The 24,580-nt window shown below is 32.9% G+C and overlaps 1 protein-coding gene and 1 pseudogene across 7 annotated transcripts in view; one reads left to right on the top strand and one right to left on the bottom strand.

Moving 5' to 3' along the window:
- Positions 1–23,097, top strand: part of LOC105205216 (cytochrome P450 4C1) — a 62,104-nt gene extending 39,007 nt beyond the window's left edge. For 2 of the 7 annotated variants that reach the window (XM_026130588.2, XM_026130589.2), the window contains exons 3-13: positions 17,757–17,866; positions 18,078–18,168; positions 18,748–18,933; positions 19,183–19,276; positions 19,771–19,873; positions 20,062–20,158; positions 20,433–20,539; positions 20,612–20,680; positions 21,036–21,204; positions 21,820–22,026; positions 22,088–23,097. In XM_026130588.2, coding sequence (XP_025986373.1) covers positions 18,081–18,168; positions 18,748–18,933; positions 19,183–19,276; positions 19,771–19,873; positions 20,062–20,158; positions 20,433–20,539; positions 20,612–20,680; positions 21,036–21,204; positions 21,820–22,026; positions 22,088–22,260 — 1,293 coding nt within the window. In that variant the 5' untranslated portion in view covers positions 17,757–17,866; positions 18,078–18,080 and the 3' untranslated portion in view covers positions 22,261–23,097. Of the gene's footprint in view, positions 1–13,639; positions 13,884–15,727; positions 16,499–17,756; positions 17,867–18,077; positions 18,169–18,747; positions 18,934–19,182; positions 19,277–19,770; positions 19,874–20,061; positions 20,159–20,432; positions 20,540–20,611; positions 20,681–21,035; positions 21,205–21,819; positions 22,027–22,087 lie in introns of those variants that run through there. The other 5 variants (XR_851272.3, XM_039450954.1, XM_011174514.3 and 2 more) reach the window with 5 other exon arrangements.
- On the bottom strand, positions 3,685–3,802 carry LOC113003032 (annotated as a pseudogene).
- Positions 23,098–24,580: the final 1,483 nt, after the last annotated feature.

Raw genomic sequence — 24,580 nt, forward strand, 5'->3', positions numbered from 1 at the left:
TCATTCGGAGATACATTTGAGACTTTTCACTTTTTTGTATTTTTTATATTAAATGAAGGTCAATCGGCCCAAAGGGCCACCTCCTTTGATTTTGAATTATATTTCTTAAATAAAAATAAAAATTGAAATTTTAAAAACTATATAAAAATATAAATTAAAAAGTGTCTTTTATCAGACGGTTCAGCGGTTTTTACTTTAATCGATTTATTTTATTGATTTAAAATTTAATTGATTAGAACCTAAAATTTATTTTAAGACAACAAATTTTCATCGCTTATTTGATCGTTGATAATTCAAAAGTTCAATTTTATTAAAATTAAGTCCTAATTGTTAAACAATTGATTAAATTTTATTGGACACTGAATGTCCCTTTTTCATGTTGATCAAATGCAGAATCAGTATTTGTTCTCGTCCCTCAACATGCTAAAAAATTATTTCCCATCACTGCAGCATAATCAAAATGTAGAAATTAACGACGTAATTTCTACCGTTCCATCGAACGTTGCGGTTCAACCTCGACGATAATTAACCGGAGCGAAATCAGCGACATCCGTTATCGAGCGAGTTTCGCCCGTCGTTCCGGCAATTTGTAACGGCAATCGCAATCAGTATGCTCTGCGTGCGTCGTGCCGCTTCGCGTGTCACGAAGAGGAAAAATTATTATTAACCATTTCTTGGGTGGACACTTTCTCACCCGAAAATCGAAGGCATTGAATCGCGCGTGGTTACAGCTTGCGTGTAATAACAGCTTCATGCGGACCCGGGCTAAATAATGCCTCTGCGTTCGCCGATTTTCTGATTCCGGCCGCTCGGGGCGATCTTTTCTTGACGGTCCTCTCCCGCGCTCCTCCGTCTCTCGTCCCTTTCCGACCCCCTTTCGATTCAGGTACTCCAGTGATCGTCGTACGAGCGAGCCCCGGCCACCACCAATGGCATCCGGGTAATAACTGGCGAGGGTAGTTACGCCGCTGTCGCGTGCAATTCCCGCATACTCAAGGACGAGAGAAATTTGAGGAAATCCTAATTGCGCTAATACCCCCGAATTACAATTTGCGCAAGGTGTTGATCGCAGAGATACCGCAAACAATTTTGCATGTAACGAGCGTTTTGCGCTCACATTATACCGCATCGCTCCTCGACTTACATACTCGCGGAACGTCAAGCGTTTGCGCATTTTTTTGAGGATAATAAAGTAAAACATCTTTGAACTTTCTGCAGATAATTATTTCAATGCAGAGAGACACGCGATTTCCGTCGAGTCGGCCGCATTTAGCGTGGAACGCCGCGGGTTACGAACGCCGCGTTCCACAAAATGATTGTTTCATTGTCGAATCTAAAGTGAGTTCAAACAGTTTAATCATATTTCCTGTTTGAATAATTCGAACTAAATGACGTTCAATTTTGAGATTTGACCTGTCGGAACTATTAAATCACTCGTCGTTTCCGAACATTATTTTAGAACTGTCGCGATTAATATTCGCTTGACGGACACTGACGAAACGTTTAATTGCGTCCAGGTATTCTGGGAACCGGCGACATAAACGATTCGCGATTCCGATCGAGTCGGCGCTAAAGTATGTCCAAAAGCGACTCGAGAGAGACCGAATCGTCTGATCGAGCAACCGAAATATCTGATTTGCGGCTTGAACCTTCGCGACTTGTTCTTCTTTTTCTTCCCTTTCCTCTCGTGCATTCGGCAAGGCATGCACTTGCAGCTGTAACGCCATTTACGGCTCCTCCGCAGCACGTGGTACGTTTTTTTTTACATGGCACGACAACGTCGTGTCCACTTTTGACGAACAACGCCGATTATTCGGCCGGTTTATACCTCCCCCTCTTCTCTCTCTCTCTCTCTCTCTCTCTTCCTACTTCTTTATGTTAACAACGTATAAACAAGCCAGCCTTTCTGCATTGTATCCAACCCTATATGTGCCGCGAAGATTATACCTGTTCGCGTAATGCCCGTTAAAAAAGAGCATCAGCCATCTAGAATTATGGCTGTTGATTATTTGTGAAATTTTTGTCTTCCGACTTCTTGCATTGGTGATTGTGAAGTCTGACAATGAAAGACGGAAATATTTTTATGTCTACACGATTCTCTGTAAATGTGTTTTTACTAGTAAAACGTGTGATTAGCTCGACAACACATAATTTTTCGGCAAAGATAAAAACCCGTACAGCACAGAATAGCAAAAACCATTGCAAAATATTGCTGCAACGTTGATTCAATACTATATAAGTTGCTGCAACATTACGTATCAATATTTGTGAAGTGGACATTTTACCGTTGCTGCAATGTTGCAGCAATATTTTGATTACTTTGCTCATGCTGCATGGGAAATGTATCAATCGATGTAATACTGATTGGATATCAACGAGTGCATAATTTCTATATTCGTTTGTCTCACATCTTTCGCGTTATGTCATCGTTTTTATGTGTCTTCCGTTCTTGTACCTCTCATTCCCGGTTAACGACAATGCCGCCTTACGCGGCATCTGGACAAACGAGACTCGCATATACGAGGCACCGCGATAATTTACGAGCGGATTACGCGAATGCAAGACGAGTAAAAGGTCCGTAACGTTCTCACTACCGTTACGCCAATCGAATTAAAGCGCGACGCTCGCTACACGCAACCGGAAACGTCGCTGCTGGCCACCGGTTCGCGAGGAGCGGTTAATTCGGGACGCGGCAATCAGAGCCAATCGCGAAGTGCGGAGAAGCCGGAGTGCGGATATTCGATCATGTCGCTTTTACAAGGCGCAGGTCGGCTGCACGCCCTTCGGCTTCCGCGAGGACGACTCTTAATTAAATGTGTCGCTGCTGATCGTAAGCCAGGGAGCGCGGCAGTGCCGTGCGGATATACCGGCTGCTTGCTCGCGTGTGTACTCGCGTGTGTACCGGTTTAATTAATAAGAAGAAGGCTGGTCGCGCGCGAACCGAGAGACAGCTGCCGTCGCGAAGGCACGAGTGCCGCCCACTTCGATTCGTCTTGTTCCCTCGCCCGGTTTCCGAAGACGTTCGAGAAACACGTGCCGTACCGGTACCGACCGCTGCGCGGTTCCGTTTTATCTCCACCGACTGGTCACTGGCGCAAGCGGTGAATGTTAACGCTTTAAATTCTCTCCATTGCGCAATCGATACAGCGAAATAGATTTGCAGGTCGCAAGAGTTGCTGCCGCGTTTCAGAAGTAATAACTTTAAGAAAATCTTTAGTTAAAAGATATTCAAGCAAAAAGATATTTATTATTATATAATAATATGTATATATACATATACTTGTTTTCTAATTTACAATTACATTTACTATCAAAAGGCGCGGTCGCGCCTCTGCGCCAAGTCCAGCGCAGCGAGTCTAGCGCAACGAGCGAACCGCCTCTTTTACGCGAATCGCTAATTTTTATGCACACGAGATATAGACTTATAGAGAAAAGTATCAATATTGGGATACGATTTTGTCTTCAGGTTATATTTCTTAAAAAAAGATTAAAAATAAAATATTATATGTTATTTTGAAAAGATAAAACATATATCGTATAATTAAACCACATTATTTATACAAACATATATAAAATTAGAGTCTCTTTTTATTGATTTTTATGTAAAATATTATCTAAAATAATTTTTATGCTATTTGTTTAAATAAAAATACAAATAGGTAATAATAAAAATTAAAAAAAAAAGGACAACATCACACGGTGTTCCCAAGCGGTCACCCATCCAAGTACTAACCGTGCCCAACGTTGCTTGACTTCAGTGATCGGACGAGAACTGGTATGTCAACGTGGTCTGAACGTTGCCCGAATACCTAATTTAATTCAGACTGGTTTTGTAATAAATCACTTCTAAAATTAATTTTTTGTATAGGTACAACAATGTATATTATAAAAGTTCTCAAAGCTCATCAAAACTAATAAGCAGAAAATGATTTGACATTATCTCTTTTTCACTATAATCTACATAGCACAAAATATTTATAAAATATTTAGATATATGAAAATATTGAGGATTTAAATATTTTAAATAAGTATTCATGAACATGTTGTACATATTTTTCTACATTTCCTTTCCGGAAAATGTAAGAATATCGAAAAGATTATAATTGACATATATATGTATGTATATTAAAAGTAACTGATAAAGTAATAAAAATGTCACGGCTAATTTCAAAAATTTTATATGTATTATATATAAATAAAACCACATACATAATTTTATCTTTTTCTAGATAAGTTTTAAATTAAATTTATCTAGATATTTGTTTATATGTAATTTCTTTATCCAGATAATTGTAAATTATCTAAGCGCAGCACTGTAACTGATTAATAATGACATTAATTACATATTTATCATACAAACGCATATAATATCTGCTTAAAGTCGCGAATAATGTTCCGAATGTGGGTTCTCGAGTAACGTAATTATGTATTCATATATTCACTTTCAAAGTTCTGAATGCATGTTCACGTGAACATGTCAATCAATGCGATCTCTCACTTATATCGAACGAAGAGGCGCGTCATTTGATCGTTCGGTCGTCGTTGATCACGTGAGTCTATCTCTATAGACCTCCCCGAATCTCTCTCTTTCTCTCTCTTAAGTATCCTTCTTCGCGAGACGATTAAAATGGGTGAGATTACTATCGTGCGCACAGAGGCACGTGCGCCACTTGTTGCACTTACGCACGCGCCAGGCGCAGTAGCCGCTGCCGTTCAAATTTCTCCTTCGACACGCGGACCAGGGCTCGCTCTTTTTTAAATGAAGCAATATATCTATTAAATGAGCGTACTCGTATGCGCGTCGCGTACGCATCAGGAATTCGTTCCGTTTTTCTCAGCCCATTTTATCCATGTTCTCCTCATTCGTTTCTTTTTCTCTTTCGATTCAGTCGTATCTGTTGTCGACTTTCGAGCAATTCGCATATAAAATTTACGAAGGGTGAGAGACCTCGCGGTGTAACACTTCGCTTTGACTTTCCTTTCGATCTCGCGGGAAAAGTGCTCCTCTGTTACTGTATACAGAAAGAATTTTTTCTCAGAGTTTATTCTTAAAATCATGGTTGGGATAACATGGATTTCGAAATACTTTGTCACATACTTTTACTATTTCAAGGTTAATAAAATTTTAATCAAAATGTTCTATAGTATAAAACAGTTTAATTAAATTTATTATTATATTTAAAAAGTCATAGGACCATAACAAATCAAAAAATAAGATACTAGTTACTAAATGTAAAAACTGTAGGCTCTTTAAATTCATTCTTTTTTCATAATTGCAACGACAAATAATTTTGGTCATAAATATGTGAATTTGGGCCTTGAAACCAGCTGCAAAGAAGAAAACAATGAAAAATTTGGAAACTTAGAATGACAGCCAGAGCTGTCCAGGATTTGTACTTTTGAAATTGAAACGTGTAAGTGTTCATACCTATTGCCGTTCCTCACTTTATTACTATTTTATCATAGCGCGTGACTATATTATAAAAGATACTATTCATAATATATTTAACTTTAAAAATATTATCCATAAATTTTAAATATTTATGTATTAATAGGCACCTGTGAAATAATGTATTCATGATTTAAGTATACTTATGATACGGACTACTGACAACGATAATAATATTAATTATGCATTCCATTTTGTTACATAATAAATTTTTGTATCAATAACAATTATGTAAATGTATATTTAAAATAGACGTATAAAATTGTACTTTTATATCTATTAATACTTATACATATATATATATATATATAAAATTCATGGATAATGTTTTTTAAAGTTAAATATGAACAATATCTTGTAAAAAATATCTTGTAATATAGTCGCACGTTATGACCAAACAGTAATGAAATGAGGAATAGTAATAGCAATAGGTGAACATTTACACATTTCAATTTCAAGCCCAAAAATACAAATCTTGGACAGCTTTGACTTATGCAACAAAAATAACTATTCTGCTGTAGTTTTAAGTAAATAACTTTTAAATGAGCAAATGGATCAAAATAAATTGATGTATAAAAAATTATTAAACATTTATTAAGATATGTACAAAAAATTTGATTTAATTCATAATGTTACTTTCTTATCAAAATTGCAAATAAGTACTGTAAAACGCAATTTCACATAAAAATCAAGAGCAAACAAGAAATTAAAATAATTGTGCTCAAATTTTACATAGATACTCAAACGCAACAACAAAACAATTTATAAAATTAAAACACTTTTGGTAATACTTTGAGATGTGCTGCATACTCTTCAAGTTGTTTTTATTTATAATTCATTGACTAGTTCAATTTCTTATTTTGTTTATCCACTGATGCAGTGATCTAACATCGTGCTAATTTCCATATATGGTATGCTTTTCGAAACTTCTGACCGTGCGGCAGAAAAAGATTTTATTTCAGTACTTATATCCTATAACACATATGCATACTACTTGTTATGCGAATTTAATACTGTTTCGCAACCGCGTAGCCGCCTTCTTGAGATACGCCGCTCCAGCGCCGTATCTCAAGTCGATGCTATCGCGGACACGTTGCGCAATTTCATTGGGCTCGTCAAACAATATTTTTCTGGCCATGTGTGTCCCACCTCGCAGCTCGCGCTCGCTCGCAGATGCTGCGGTGGCCGGAGACTTGCATACGCCGCGACCACGGACGTGCGTAGCACATGCGGCGACCGGCGATTCGGCGAACGCCACTCGCTCTCCGCACGCGATTCCATAGCTCCGAGCAGATTTTCTCCTCGACTGCCTTTGCGCGCCCCGTGCAATTCTCGCCGTGCCTTCCCCATTGCCGATCTCGAGTTTGCAATATTATTTTGTACGTCGGGCGGTCACCGATCGCGTCTCAAAAGCGCTATAAACACGGTTTGCACGTCGTCCTTGTAGCTGCGGGCTCATTTTCTCTTTTGGCAGATTACCACAAAGAGGGAAAGAGAGAGATAAGAAAAAAATAACGAAAGAAAAGACGAGGGAAGAAAACCGTTTTTTTTCGAAACGTCGCGCGCCATCGGCGTGTCGCTCGTAATAATACCGATGTGCAGCCGATAATTGTGATAATCGCGTTATCCAGGTATAGCCGCCTTTATATTCGCGCGGCGCAACGATTTATCGCCTTTGAGCGCATCGACGCCACTCCGCAATTAGGCTAATGCCGTTTACGTGCCGGGACTCGCGCGTGCCGCGTGAAACTCGTAATACGAGAAACATGTAAGAATGGTGAAGTGCGTTGTAAAGTGCCGATGATATCGAGTCTCGGAAACGGTGCATCGCGCTTGATTGCCGCGCCATCGCTAAAAAAGATCGAGAATCGGCGATAAGTAATGATAATAACGTCAACAGGGGTGGCGGAGGGAGAAAAAAACGCGAGTTTCTCTTTCTCTCTTTTGATGGCGGAGTGTTAATTTGCACTTGGGGAAATACGAGAAATGAATGAAAACGATTAAAATAATTGTGGCAGAGAGTAAAATGCAAATGGCTATGTTGACCTAATTTCGTGAAATACGACAAATTGTACAATCCATATCTTCGAAATGACCGCATAATTTGCTGCATTTATTTTATAAATTGCACAAGAAATATTAGATATTAGAAAGCTTTATGAATAAATTAAAAGAAAATATAAATTATAGAATTGACGAATAATTTTGTACAAAAGCAAGCGAAGGAAATATTGTAGCGTATAATATAAATTACACAAGAATATATTGGAATAAAAGTAAAAGTAAAAACAATACGAACAAAAGTTACGAACTTTACGAATAAATTAAAAGAAGATACTAATTACTGAATTAATGCGTAATTTTGTACAAAACAAATACAGGAAATATTGCAGCGTATAAATTGCACAAGAATGTATTGGAACAAAAGCAAAAGTAATAAAAGTTATGAATTTTTCGAATAAATTAAAGATGCTAATTATAGAATTAATGCATAATTTTAATTTTAATTTTTTACTAGGGTCTGCAAATGATGGAATTGTAGAATTTACACTTTATACATACTTGCAGTATTTAAAAGTATCACAAGCTTGTATACATAAATTTAAAAAGGGAATGTGTACACACATGCAACATTTACATAGCAGTAATCGCAAATATACCGTAAACCCGTATAGATGCTTTTCCGCGCAAAGCTGTTCTATCTGTCAAAACAAAGTGAAAGGCGACAGGAAGTCCATAAATGCGAGCGCAAACAAACTATAATCAAATTTATCATTTCCCCGAGAATTTACGTGCGACACATATCACGTATGGACGTGCTTTCGAACATTCGCGCAATTCGCGTAAGAGTCGTAAAGTGATCGTCGCCGGAAGTAAACCCGCCTCTGCGTAGTACCGTGGAAGGCATATTAATGTCGAGAAACTCATCTGTGCGGTGTGATGCGAGAGCGAGAAATCGTCGGATCGATGCGTCGAAAACGCTCCATTCGACCATTAAATTTACACGTTTATTGATACTGCGATCGCTCGTATAATCTTTACGTGCCGGGGCCGCGCTCGTAAATTAAGCATTAATAAAATTATCGACGCCTTAATTGACGTGAACGATTCGGCGAGAAGGAGCGGCGAGATCGGCCAACCGACTCGTCGAACGTTTCATTAAATTGTGGAATGATGTGCGTCTCGAAAAGACTCTTAAGAAAAATCGCGCGCACGCAAGTGTACATGCAAACAACAATTTTACTGTAGTATTTCAAATTTTGGTTAGATATAGATAAGAAAGTCATTTTGCATTGAGCAAAATTATTATAAGACATTCAAGCATGACGATACTGTCACAAAAAGTTTTGACATTATTTCTTTGATTAAAAAAGTATTTCCCAAGTTTAAAAAGAAAATACTTTATACTAGTTAATATTTATTTAAATTAATAAAACAATGTTAAAATAAATATATTTACTTAAATATAAATTTTTTTTCAACGTATAACACTATCTATATGTCGTTCATTGAATAGTTTGTAATGACATAAAAAAACCATTATAAGAATTAATAAATTATTAATATTAAAAATTTTTGCAAAAGTTTTATTTTAATTACTTCAATATTTCTACTTTCTATAAAAAATTCATGCAAGCATTTTTTTTCGGACCGAATAAAGTAGAATAATTTGTTAAGGCGTAATTTATGTCGAACGGATCGCGCGAAACGCTCGAGGATCGATATCCGGCCTCGAGCGAGGCCCCGCAGGGCCTGCGTTTCCCACTGCCTGCAGCAGCAGCAGCAGCACGCGAGTAAAATCCCCCTTTCGTCGCTCTGCGAATCGGGTGTGTAACGAGTGCCTACCTACCTCTCGCACTGCTGCGACAGCTGCATGTACACGCACCGCGCGCCGAGAAAGCGTCGGACGTTTTTCGCGACACCACGCGAGAGAGGAGAAATCGGAATCGTGCCGGTGTGTGAAGAGGGCGACGCGTGCACCGTTGCATCGTTGCTGCTCTTCGGGGGTGTGAATGGAATTCATTAACGTGTGTTTAAGGCGCCTGTTGCGATACAATGCGACGCGAAGCAACGCCTGTGTCGCGCGTGCTAACTTTGCACCCGGCTGCCGGTTGATCGATTACATAAAAGCGTAAGAATACTTGCATGTTATGAAGTTATGTGATAACTGGGTAGCCGTGCGTAACATACGGCCCAAATGAGTTTCCAGCGTTCATGAATTTCTTGAGATTTTGAAATAGATTTTTCCTTAAAATTGATGTACCTTAATAGAAGCTTTATTTTTAATATTTTAACCATTTTATTCTTAAATTTCGAGTACTATTTGTAAATGATTCGATCCTTTACGTTAGAAATTATTAGAACAAATAGTTCAAATTCGAATCAAATTACAATGAATTCAATTAAATTTATTTTCGAATCTGAATGATTCGAATTCGAATAGTTCGAGCATTTCGAATCATCGATAATTCGATTTCGAATCGATCGGTATTTTGATTATTTCATTTATATTTCTCGCCCGACCAATCTTATATCAGAGTGTACCAATTCTCAATAATAGTTTTCAGCATTTTCAATAAAATTGTACTTTATTTGATAGTAAATTCGTTAACACTACGTTTCTTATGCATTCACGTACAAATACTTGTAGCTAATTACCTCTCTCGTTCGTTCGCGCTCAAACTTCTTTGAACGATTGGAATTAGCTGGATTTGGAAACGCACGAAATTTTTACGAGTCTTGCGCTTTCAGATGCGATCTGTTTGTCCGGTTGTTTTCCCGATTTCGTCGCTCAGTTTTATTACGATATCGTTCGACTTTTACGTGTCAATTAGTAAGCATGCTCGCGCATCGTCACCGCCCATAAATTCGGCTCGTCGCCTCGGGCCAACTATTCCGGCTACGCGGGAACGATGGGAACATAATCCGCGCGAGAGATCACATATATGTACGCAAATTTTTATCGATTCCGGACCATGCATGCGAGTTCGTTAAAGCCGGTCGGTTCGTTAGCTTCGATAATCGACGACGACGGCGGCGGCGGCGGCGGTGGCCCATCTCGATCTTTTCGCGCACCGTTGCAGTGAAATTTTTGCCGCATATTGACCGCCGCGGGAAAGAACGTGTGATCTCGTCAGCCGGTTCCGCAAACCCGGCAAACCGGGCCGCTGTAACGTTTCCTTTATAGCATATGTTCGCGGCCCGATATACTTAATGCCCTATTAACGGCAATGTCTTTATATCAGCCGGTCACATTTCCACAATAAGTGCGCGGTAATCGGCAAAGAGGTGCTCTCGGGTGTCTGATGTTGATGGCGCTTTAATCTGCGTAATACATTTTCTCCTTCTCTCTTTCTGTTCCCCTTATTCTATATATTTAAATATATTATAATAAGGTGAGAATCTCATTAACGGGAGCTGCTGCTGGATTGTGTGTTCATTCGCACTGCTTTACGTGCTTTATGATGCAAAGTGCGTGTACGTATAACGTAAAGTATAGTAATTTTGCGCACTTGCGGATGATTAAAATATAAGGAAAGCAGCTACAAATTTCTCGCCCGTCACGCGGGATGTGCCTTGAGAGAACTAATAACGTGTTTTTCGTTACGTTACCCAGAACGGTAATGAGACGACGTTAAAACCAGTTAAAGAGGATGCATAATAAAGCGTGTAAAAGTAAGATACAAGTTCGAGATAGTCTAATATATAGTGTACGTCACATTATGTTAATTGATTGACGGTTGAACATGCGATAAACAAAGCTATACGCACGTCTTTTGGAAGCTAACGTCGACCGATAGGCAATCAAGGACTTTTCGCCTTTCAACGCACCGCTCGCTCGAAGTATCTTTGAATGGGAGCGCAGGGTGCAATTAAAAATCGTGTTTTTTCCCCCTCCCTCCTTGGTCCCGGCCTATTACAGCGAACGAGTGCAAGTCGACAAAGTGATTAGATTTACTTGCCAAGCAATTGAAAATAAGTTCGTACTTGTGAATCCAACCAGTCATGTTTAATTGCTTGACAAACAGGCCTAGCCGCAGTAGCCGCTTTGTCGACCTGAACTCGTCCTGTGGATCAGAACATAAGAAAAGGTAGATATAATGGTAAACATGTATCTCTTTTGAAAATTATTATATATATAGTAAAGAAAGATCGTTAATATCAGTCGCCAATAAAAATTATAAGTGAAACTTTAGAAACATAAATATAAATTAGAAAGTGTCTTCTATTAAATGATATAATGATCTTTATAATATTATTTGTAATTTTGCAATAGTTTCTAAGATTTTCGTAAAATAAGCAAAAATGAACGCCTGACAAAATGATGTTCGACAAAACCGACATAGTAGGCTCTGTTACTTTGTAAAAAAATATTAAGAAATAAATCAGAGAGGAAAATTTACGGGAAGCTAATATACATCTTAGCTTGTTTATTTCTGTTTATTTCTGCAACTGTTAAAAATGTGAAGAATAATTCTAAGGCAAAGGTGGCAGCGAAAACAAGTCATTTTATGAAATAAATTAGAATGTTCACTCAAAAGTTGACAACAATAAAAAGCTCTTAAACATTTTTTTAAACAATTTAATTCATTATGCGTCACGCCTTTCTAAAAGCGTGAACCCTGAGAATGTGGGTTAGTCTTCTGGCTATAATGGAGGGAATTAACCCGGTAATCGTTCCTAAAGACTGTTCTTTACCTACGGTTATGTTTGTCGGTCTGCTGCCGTTGCTGTCGCGACGCTGTTGCTGTGGGTGATTTTCACTTTCTGTTAAATTTATAAAGCAGCCGATTACTGGTCGCTAACGGGGATGGATCGCGTGCACCGGAGATGCCGCGGCGCGTGTATCTCGTGAGAAATGTATCGGGTCGCGTATGTTGACCGAGCGTGCCGCGAATCTCGATCGCCCCTAGCGAGGACTTGGCAGCATTCAACGACTGTGATACTCTTATGCCATCGGCAGAACGGAATTACGTCTGTAATAAATCGGTCGACGCGTGTTTTATGGAATTCCTATTGCAATAGCAGCATTCGTGTAAGATCAATAGTGAGTTGTAGATTAATTGTAATGTATAAAACAAATAAAAAAGATTTAAGAATTATTATGTACTTATCAAATTAGCTAAAATATATGATAATACATGATAAAATGTGCTAAAACATATCAACTGTGTTATATTATCAATTTTTTAAAACGTCTATATATGTGTATTTATAATATGTATTTGAGTGTATAATTCACACTTTACAGATTAATTATAATTAACCTTCTACTTTGAGTGAATTTTCCAAATGCTAATTCAAGCTTTTAGTACAGGTTTTATTATTAAAATTTTCATACATTAAAGTAATATTTAATAAGATTTTGTTTACTTAAAAATAATGTTACTTAATTTTATTCCTTGATAGACCAAATTTTACAAAACTGTATACAAATTTAGGAAATGCTATAAAAATTTATATAAAAGTGCTAGAATAACACTTTTGTAAAAATAAAAAAACTTTTGTAATTTTGTTAATTGCAATTGTTGTGCAATTTCTATAAATTTCATGATAAAGCTACGTTAAATTATAACGAACTATAACGTTCAACACATTTCTAAGTAGCTTACTACGGCAAAAAACATTTTTATGAATAATTACAAAGTTCGACTATAAATAGAAATTTGTAGAAATTATTAGTTTTACTTTTCCGTAAAAATACTTATTTTCTCTTAGATATATGTATTTAATTACTAAAATTAATAAAAGTGTTTCAATTCTAGCATTTTGGCGCAGAATTTTATAGAATTTTTTCCTCCAGAGGGTTCCAATCTTGCAAGTTGTAAACTAGAAAAGAATGTAAACAAATTCTTAAACATATAAAATTTCTCAATTTTATAGATAAATTTTTATGAACTCTTATTCAGAACCGGCCTATAGTATTTACTTATATTAATGTTAAAAAAATGAGTAGTTAAAAATATTGTAAAGAGATAAACGACGATAGAGGATGCGCGTTTGTTTAACCACATCTCTATTTCAGCATTCCCGTGCAACGGTATCAAGATTCGTGCGAGCGATACTTTAACACGTGTCATCGCACGTTTTCTCAAGTAGCTCGTCAAGATGAAGACGCACGTTTCGGCCTGCGGCTGCGTTTGCATTTAGTCGTCATTCACGATTAACGTATATCGCCTCGGTCAGCCGGTCGGTTGGTCCGGCGGACGTGTTTTGTCGCTCCGGGAGAAGCTGTCCATACCTGTGAAATTCATGCACGGTCGCGGATGGTAACCATCGGCGACAGTGATGAATGAACGGAGGAAGATTTCGTTGAGATTGCATCGCGCCACACCGCAAGCGCGACTTGCGGCGTTTGCCGTGTTCCGGGCGGTCGTTTTTCGGATCCGACCGAAAACTACGGACCATTAATTTTTTTATTTGACTCAAAAAGGTGAATATAACGAAGAGATTATAAGCGACAAGTGAACACTAGGGATGGGCAATCTCGATTCGAGCTTTTGAAGAATCGATTCTTTTGTATTCAATTTCCGATTCTTTTTTAGATCGATCCTGCAACTTTGATTAATCGGGTAAATCGATTCTTAAGACCAAAGATCGAATTTATAAAAATATAAAATTTATACAAGAGAAAAACTTGATAGCTGCCTAGGCTTTCTAGATTATTATTTTAAAATTCTCTAAACATGACAGATTGACACCTTTTAGAATAAATTAGCCTAAACAATATTGCTTAAGTTCACATTAGTTCCTGAAGATAATGCGCAATGTGAATAAATTAACATAAGCATATAATATAATATGGTGTACAAAGTGCAATAATTTTGATTTAAGTTTTTTTAATTTAAATCTGTACGTAACAATAAACTTAATGTAACATTTAACATTACATTATGATTTTTTTGTGCGTTAATATAAGTTATTGTTATATGCAAATTTATGTTTAAGATCAGTACTTAACATAATGTAACGCGTTACGGATGCTCTTGTGTAGAGAGTTTTAATAACACATACTAGTTATATATTAAAAATAGATCGATCCAACATGTAACATAAGAAAAAAAAAATTTTATATCTTTTGAAAACATTAAGATATATTATATTACAATATAAAATTATATTAACTAGTAATGTTATAAACATATAAATATTAAATATTTGATATTCTTACAACATATAATATTATATTATTATATTAACTAATATAATATATATTATATTTAATTCATATGGTTACATTTATAATAAATTTAAAAAATTGTTAACAATTTTAATTACAAGTTACATTTATTAATTTAAGCTTAAACTTTCTTTAAGTTATTTCCAAACGTTACGCAATTTTCATCGAGTTAGCTGATACAAAATTTAAGGACTCATACGTTATTTATCTCGCAAACAGGTAGTATATCAAAGTACATCTATTAAGAATAGAAATAGAAATGAATAAATGATTGTATATTAATACGTGTGATTGCGTACTTTTTACTCACGCTGACTCTCATTAGCCTATTTCTAATTCAATTGTTTATATTAAGTTTATTGTTTCATACAGATTTAAGTTTAAAATTAGTATTTAACACAACACAATACAACGTTACAAATGTTTTTGTGCTTTCCTACTAATAACACAATTTTAGAAAATTTTTTTTTAAATAAGAAACAGACAAGCTCATTTATATCAATAACAAAATGATATAGAAATATAGGCAAAAATAACGAGCAATATTATAATTTTAATGGATTGTAAGTTTAATTTAAAAAATGTTAACAAATATTAATCTCGGCACATGTTTCGATCTAGCTTGATTTTTCTCAACCGATGTGTACAAACAAGATAAATAATGAGAATATTCGAGTACAAAAGAAATATAATTACACGTACTAGACGCAAAACTTATCAATAATGATCATATTGACTTGGAACGGCTGACTATTTTTAAACATATGTAATGGTACTTTAAATTGAAAGACGAAGTAAGAACAGATGAAGCGTATCTAATGACAGGTAGTAAAAATCAAGTGGAAAAAAAACAAACAGAATATATAATGACTGTCTTTTTTTCCCTCTCTTATTTACACAATCATTTTTTTTACTGCCATATTAATTGTCGTCCTCTACGACCTCCCTTTCTCTCTCTCTCTCTCTCTCTCTCTCTATGTGACCTTCAGGTTTTGCGCATTATACTCGTAAATGCGATGCGTAAAATGTCCTTCTCTAATTGACGTAAGCTATATACATACGTTTCCCACGATTCATCTATTGAAGTGTTTTGTTATAAAGATTTAGCTCAGTTCAACAGAAACACGTCTAGAGTACGGATTTCACGGCGCGAACAATCTAAAAGAAGAACTAAAAATGCGAGTAGATAGTTATTGTTAAGTGCATTGTTAAGTAAACGCTTAGTGAGAAAATATATCAAATAAATCTAAGTAAAGTACAGTAACAAAAATATTTGTTAAAAATACAAGTTTATTTAAACTGATTATAAACTAATAAAATGCAATCGTGTAACACGTAATTATAAATATTCCGGAAACATTTTAAATAATGACTGCTTCATGAGATAAACAAATTCTGTTAATTAAGAAAAAGGACAATTAAACTTTTTTTGTATGTTTTATATCATATTTACGCAATAATATAAATTTTTTAGAAATAGGAAAATATACTTGTTATATTTGTTTATCTCCTTAATCACCGTGTTATGAGTGATGTTATATTTTACTCATCAAACGTATTTATGTGAATTTATCTTATAAAGATAGCAATAAGATTTGTCATAAATAAATACGAAATATTTTCTACGTTTAATTGAAGAATTGAAGACACAGGAGACTGACGAAAATCAAATTGTGATTAAAAAAATTGAATTGTGATTAAAGCAGTTATTACGATGTTTATTACTATATTATTATTTATACTTATTCTATTTTTGACGTGTCATTATTATGCTCAATATATATCAAATCAAAGATTAATGAATAAAATACCAGGATATGTGTCTTATGTAATAGTTAATAATCTAATACTGGGGCAAGATTCACTAGGTTAGTAAAATTTTTATTACATTTCTAAATAGATTTTTCTAAAATATATAAATATCGATATTATTGTGTGTTTCATTTATTGTCTATACGTTTCGACACGAGATCACCTCATTTCTTTTCTTTGAAATACGAAGATCGGGACAATGGCTTATATATATATATATATATGCATAGTGTGTTCCATTAGTGCTTGAGTATGATCTTAGACATTTTGGGAACAGAACATTTCGGAAAATTATTTTGGAGTACGTGTAACCCTACCTTGTATAAAATACATTTTTATAGGTATAAATTTTTATTTCTGTTTTATATATATTTTCAACTAATTCTCATTTATACTAAAATGATATCACTGGATAATCACTGGAAAAAATTAATTTTAAAATAATTTTGAGAGAAAATACAAAGAACGTTGCATTCATATTTGTAAATAAAAATATTTTTAAAATAAAAACTCATAATAAGAGTTATAGCAACAATACCCAAGTTACATGTAATACAAGTGTTAGTTGTAGTTTCCCACTCAACAATGTAATCATTATTTAACGAGTGCGTTATACAATATACCAATTATGTTGTTGGGTATCCTTAAATTCGTGAAAACCAAGCCATAATGTCTCCATACGAAAGTATAAAACGGTATAAAATACATATATTAAATTGTATGTAAAACTACATACCTACGATTAGAAATTTTTTATTTATAATACACATTCGACAATAAAATTAAAGCATTATTTATTTTACTATCACAAGTAAGAAAATTTCAAGAGAATGTAACTTTATCAAAAATGATTATATCAAAAATTTTTTTAAACATCTTACAATTTGTAATCTGTACTGTTTGATTCGAGAACGTTCAACAAATACGCAAATTAAATGTAAAGATTTACGCTTGCAAAAGCTGCAAATTACATCTGTAAAATTTTTAATATATGCCATGGAACTTAATAAATAAAGTAAAAAATATAATAAAGTAAAAAATTTTAAGATTTGACGCTTCTTCATTTGTATATGTGTAGTTTTGTAAAAATCAGTAAGTTATTTACTAAAATATCGATTTAAAAAATAGAGATTTGAAGATGAAAAATGCTTTTAAAAAGTTTCATTAGAAATCATTTTTTAAACATTACATTTTTTAAAAATTTGCTTACTTTAGGAATCAAAATAAGTAATTATATAAAATAGAATACTTTAATTTTACTGTAGAATGTAGTAGAATGTATTTGTGTATTCAAGATACTTGCATATTTTTCAGAGGAACTTTGGAAAATTCTAATTAATCTTGCTGACCTGTATTATCCCATTTTAAAACTATGGAACTTTCTTGTTTTTTTGATTTTTATTCGTCATCCTAATGATTTGGAGGTAATAAAATATAACAAAATTAAATTATATACATTAGTGCCAAACTGGAAATTTAGGAATTTTTTATTTATGTACATTATAAAACAGTTCTCATAAAAAATTTAAAAGATAAATAAAATATATGATTTATGTAAAATATTTTAAATGGATTAATTATCTTTATTAAAATTAAGTTAAAAAGTTCAACTTACTATTTTCTATAATTTTCTAGGTAATGCTAAAAAATTCAAAACATATCGAAAAGGGTATATTTTATGATGCATTACATCCTTTCATCGGCACGAGTCTTTTTACCAGTACACGTAATATTTTACATTAATATAAATTTACAACTGTTAGTTTTATCACTATACTTTTGTAAAATGCATGAGTAAAAAGTATGATAAAACTAACAATTATATTTGTTACCATTACCAAAAAAATGTAACTATATTTTCATTATCATTAAAATAATAAGAAAGTATAATGTCCTTACAATTACTATTCGTTATTAAAGGAGTAATAGTCATAACATTACGAGTAACATATTACTTCTAAAATCTGTAAATATATGTCCCTGCTGTTTTATAATTATCGATTTTAATCTTTTGACAACCCAATTAAATTCAAATATAAATTTTATTTTAAAGGGTAAAACTTTAAATAATAATAAATGCATAACATTTTTTTAATTATAAATTATGAATTATGAAAACAAGATATAAATATAGACGCAAGTATATCGCTGCAAGCAAAACATTGTTTATTATTCGAACATGCCAAAAGATAAGACAGTTCCAATACCGAAATTCAGATAGTAGAGGTTCATAAGTTATCTCGTAAACGTTATGTTTGTGTGTGCTAGTGTTATTGTATTTCATGTTATCTTGTTATTGTTTTAGGCTCCAAATGGCAATCACGGCGAAGACTATTAACTCCTATATTTCATTTCAACGCATTACAACAGTTTACTGAGATTTTAATCGAAGAGGGCGAGAGTATGACAAACTCTTTGAAGAATGCAGGAGACACTATTACAAAAGACTTAGACCCGTTTATTAGTGAACATACACTGAACGCAATATGCGGTATTATATACAATACTTTGACGAATATAATCATTCAAGTTTTTATATAAAATATTGATTATTAACAAAATGATTAAATAAAATATAAATAGGTATCATATTTCTTTCTTTTCTTCGAGTATTATAAATACTGAGAAGCAATGTGTAAATTATATGAAATATGAATGTTACGATATATTAAAATTATTAAATTTTTACAACAAAATTTTGAAATATACAGTTGCATTATTATCCATAACTATTTTGTAGAAGCTGTTATAGGGATTTCTCCGCAAGGAATGAGTTTATTTCAACATCAGTATCGGAAAGCGGTTTACCGGATAAACGAATTTATTGTTTATAGGTAATTTATAATAAGTAACTGTAATATATTCATCTGTTATCTTAAGATATATGTAAATTAATATAATATAATTACATAAAGATAAAAATATTCATTTTATATTAATTTTATTACATTATTTATAAAATGTTCAAACAATTAAACAGTCTGTGAATTCAGTCTGTTGTTCACATTAATAAAAAGACTGTTTAAAGCTTTTAATATATTAAACATTAGAATAATACTACAATACCAAACAATGTCTCATATAAGAATGTCTCTAAAAATACATCTTCTAGATAAGAGTTTTCAACTTAGATTAGTTAAATGTTAATAGAAAGTCCTGATATTTTTCAGTATTTTTCATTTAAATTTGTTGTAAATATTACATGTTCCTTTATAGTTACTTAAAAGTTAGTTAAGTATGAATTGATTGTAATTAAGTGAATCTTTTACAAAATAATAGGTACTAACTTTTAAATTCATATGTATAATATTCTGTAATCACGATTTAGGTTTTTTAGGCAGTGGGCGCATAACAATTGGATATTTTCGTTAACGCCGAAAGGTAGAGAACAAACAAAGATCTTAAAGTTATTGCACGGATTTACAGAAAAAGTATGTAAAAATTTTCTTTTTAAATACTTTCTTTCAATATTCAATTATGCAGAGACACAAAAAAATTAAAGAAAATAAAGGTCTCGCAATTTTCACATGAAAACATAATAAGAATTGATAAATATCTGCAAACATGTATTTAGCATTTAGATAAATAATGAGAAAAAACTTATGATAAATATGTGTAGATTATTGAGGAAAGAAAAGTTTATCATAAACACAATGGACAATACTTGAGGAATCTCATCGAAGGTACAGTGGCAACTGATGCAAAAACTATTGAAAGTACGTACTATAATATAAAACTATACCATAAATTCAATTGCTTAATGTAAAAACTTATTGTTTCATTGAAATGTAAATATTATCATATTTATATTATGATGCAATCACATAATGTTAATGTTAATGTCAATTAAACTAATTTAATATTTGTAATATAATTTAAAGTTAATATTTAATTATAAATCACGTTCAATTTAATGTTATTTAACAAAAGTTACACAAACAAAATTATGTTATAAGATTTGTACTTATGTGCTTATATCACTTGATTTAGTACAAAAAAAGCGGCTTGCAATGTTGGATTTTTTAATAATAGCGTCTCAAAAGGATCTTTTAACCGATTCCGATATTAAAGAAGAAGTCAATGGTTTAATATATAAGGTATGCATGTGTGAACTTTTTTTTTATTGATGCATTATTTAGATGTATATTTAAAAAGCAGAATGATTACAGAGTCATGACACTGTAGCGATGGGTATATGCTTTGCTTTGTCACTACTGGCCGAACATAAAGATATTCAGGTATTCTTTGTTGAATGAGTATTGTAATTAAATGGAAAAACTAAATCCCTTAATTCAATAAGTTATTTATTAAAGTAATAGAAATAATGAATGTTGCTTTTTACGTATGTATGTTGCGCGTCTCCAGTAAAATGTATCTCTTTTTTATTTATTGAGTATATATAAAAGGTTTTTCTTAAATTGTTATTTTCTTTTTCATTGTTTTAAACATATTACATAAATACGTTACACTTGTGTTTATAATATATAATTTATGTATTTGAGAAACATTAATCGCGCGCGCGTCATGTTAAATATTTTTGCAGTATATTGATGCGGAAACATCAGAATAATAAAAGAATCTTTTAATTAACAGGATTGTGCCAGAAAAGAAATTGATACTATTATGCAACAGAATCAAGGGAAACTTACCATGAAATCGTTGCAAGATTTGCAATATTTAGAGAGATGTATACAAGAAACATTGCGTTTATATCCAAGTGTGCTTCTCATGGCACGAATTACTTCAGAAGATACACAATTACGTATGTAACTGCTGAATACCAACCACGGTTCAAATTGTTCTATCATATTGCAATTTTGAGAAATAATTAAAGTTTACAAAAAAATTAAACTAAAGATTTTCAGTACGCTGAATACAAATCCGATATTAAAATAGACGAATTGAAAATGGTAAATTCAACTCAAAATATGTGGAAAAAATCTTAGGCAATATTTGTTTAAATCATCAAATTTGTATTCAGCCCAATCTAAAAATCTTAAGTTTAAATGAACATGATTGAAAGCTAGTTGGTAAATTTTCAATGATCTATTTTGCAGCTTATCCACATTTTACTATAAGTAATCATAAATATTTTATTAATCACTGCCAACACTAAAATTTTTTCTAAAAGTTATTTTTTGGTACACAGTGTAATTTATATGACAAAACACATGTCTCTTTATTTAAAAGTTATTTGTATTATTTTAATGATAAGCTAAAAGTAACATTTCCAAAATTAGTTATTTTAATAAATTAAACACAAGAATAATATAATAAATTTCAACAATACGTTCCCATGAATTGAGATTACTGCATTAACTTTCTTACTTTGTTGATTATTTCCAATTTCTTATGATGCTTTTATTATTATTTGTAGGTTACACTTTCATAAAATATTTTTCAGAGTCACATTTAATACCTGCCGGAGCAATGATGATTCTTAATATCTTTAAAGTCCACAGAGATAAAAATTTTTGGCCAAATCCAGAAATATTTGACCCAGATAGATTTTTACCTGAGAATGTTCAAAATCGTCATCTTTATTCATATATACCATTTAGTGCTGGTCCGCGGAAATGCATTGGTAAAATATTTATTGATATTCTTTTGTATATAAACAGATTGCAGTATATACCAATTTATAGGTCAACGATTTGCTTTACTGATGATGAAGGCGATGATAGCCCCTCTGATTCACAATTTTTATTTGGAGCCCGTCGATTATTTAAAAGACGTACGAATGGGAATTAATCTGATATGCCGTCCTCTTGATTCACATCGTATAAAATTTATTCCAATAGCTACAAAATCTATATAAGCATTTAAGACAGTTCAAATTCCAAGGAATAAATGTTAAGTAAGAATGTAAAAATACAGGTAATTATTATGAGAGTATAAATGTGTAGAGATGTGTTCCAGACTTATTGCGATACTTGTTAGTTGTAGATTCTTAAGATTATTTCAACTTTTACTACCAAAATGTTGAAGCTACAATAGTTTTTAATAAGAAGAATTTAAAATTGGCAAATCAAACTGTTCGAAAAGAGTGCGCACTCGGGTATGAGACAGAGTAAAGGTGTTCGTAAATAAAATTCTTATTTTTTATATCGATTTGACTATATTTTCACCGTACGTGAAAGTATATACAAAATCCTTTCTTATTTAAAAATTATATTTTGGTATAATTTTTGTCTCACATGTACAGTACTGGACAAAATTATTGTTACAGCGCGGTTGCTACTATAAAATGCGATCATGGTCTCATTTGCCAATAAGCCGAGTAAACCATAATTATGTATCGTCGAGAAATTCAATGTCCTTTTACGAATTAATTCCACTTTTTTGTTCCTTAATATATAGCATTCTTGAAACGAATGTCTTATTGTAATTTGACTCAGGAACTAAGATTTTTGCACCTTAAAGATATAAATGGTTAAAGTCCTACTTTCCAAAAAATGTTTTTACCTCATATTGTATTGTCATTTTTGTTCAATTTTATATCGATATAATTATCTATACAATGTAGAGATAAATTTGAATTATAAAATTATTATTAAATTTGTGGATGGTTAAGTAAAATCAAAACGTTCTGTAATTGAATAAACTATTAATTAAGTAAATCATGTTGTTAATAAATCACATGTGATGTCATAGATTTTATTTCTTTTTCTTCCAGTTTTTTGTAGCGAAAGTGAATAGGGTAAGAAATCGCATCTTATTTTACATAAAAGTTTATAACTCAGAATTTATAAAGAATATCTTTTTTTATTAGTACAATAGTATAGGAATTTTATTAGTATACAATAAAAATTTTGATTTAATTTGTAATGTTAATTTTTCATTAAATTTGAAAATAAATACTGCAAACGCGATTTTGAATAATAATCAAGAGTAAACAAAAAATTAATTAACTCTTAAACAAGAGAATTATTCTTAAAGTTTACACAAATACTCAAACATAATAATAAAATAATCTATGAAATTTTTATATTTTCGATAATATTTTGAGATGTAATATACATTCTTAACTTGGTTTTATAAGTTGAAGGAAAAATAACTTTGAAAAAAATAAAAATTTATTTGATTTGAAGCAAGACATTCTTAGCCCCTCTCCTCTTCTTTTAAGTAAATATGTTATTTGTTTATTTTAAACAAATAATTTTTCAATTCAAAAAAATTACTGACAGAATGTAAGAAATAATTTAGTTGTTATTGATTTTAAAAATATATTTCTTTCGTTTAAAAAAAGATTTGTGTTGTACAACCAACTGAACCAACTATTTCTTTAATTCTAATATTAAAAGGGACAACCACAAAATTTCCTTGAATCAAAAAAGTTTTTCTTTTTTCGTATAACAATGCATAAATGTTTTTAATTCAAACAAATATTTTTTGACTTAAAGACATTTTTCTCTGGGTGTATACAAATACAGCAATTAAATTTTTAGGTGAAATAATGCGATTTCAGCAACTTCTTCCTTTATGTTCTTAAGAATTTTGCAATCAAGCAACCGTTACTTTCCTTCGCGATTTTTTCCATTCTATCGTAAAAAGATATTTAAAAAAAATAATTAACTTAAAGATTAATCGTGCGCAAATGACATTGCAATCGTAATGAGCAAGAATCCATTAAAAAATATCTCCCCTTTGCCATCGGGTCTCCTCGAAATGAACTACGCACACGACGTGATAATTAGAAGAGAGCTGGAGGACTTAACGATAAATTATCTCGTCGTTTCGTTCGGGAAGAGTTATTACGTCGACGCCGCTTTGCTCCGAAGGGAAAATATATATCGGGCTACCCGTAAAGAAAAAACTCAAAACGCGAGACGCGATGCTCGACAAATTACATGCGCGCGCGCGTCCATGTTGCGTCGCAAACGCGGTCGTTCCGCGTGACTATACGTATGTGCTGTACATTGTTGAGACGCACATGCGAGGATACATGCGTAAGCGGTGACGCTGTGATTGATGTTGCCGCACGCATCAGACTTTTCTTCTCGTATCCACCTGTGCGCTCTCTCTCTCTCTCTCTCTCTCTTTCTCCGTCTTCTTTCCGCTCTCGTCTCTTTCACGTGCGAGGACGCGCGTGAGCGCGCTGCCACACGCGAGCAGGAACTGGAGCCGGGAATGCAACC

Source organism: Solenopsis invicta, chromosome 6 (assembly GCF_016802725.1).
Source record: "Solenopsis invicta isolate M01_SB chromosome 6, UNIL_Sinv_3.0, whole genome shotgun sequence".
NCBI lineage: Eukaryota > Metazoa > Arthropoda > Insecta > Hymenoptera > Formicidae > Solenopsis > Solenopsis invicta.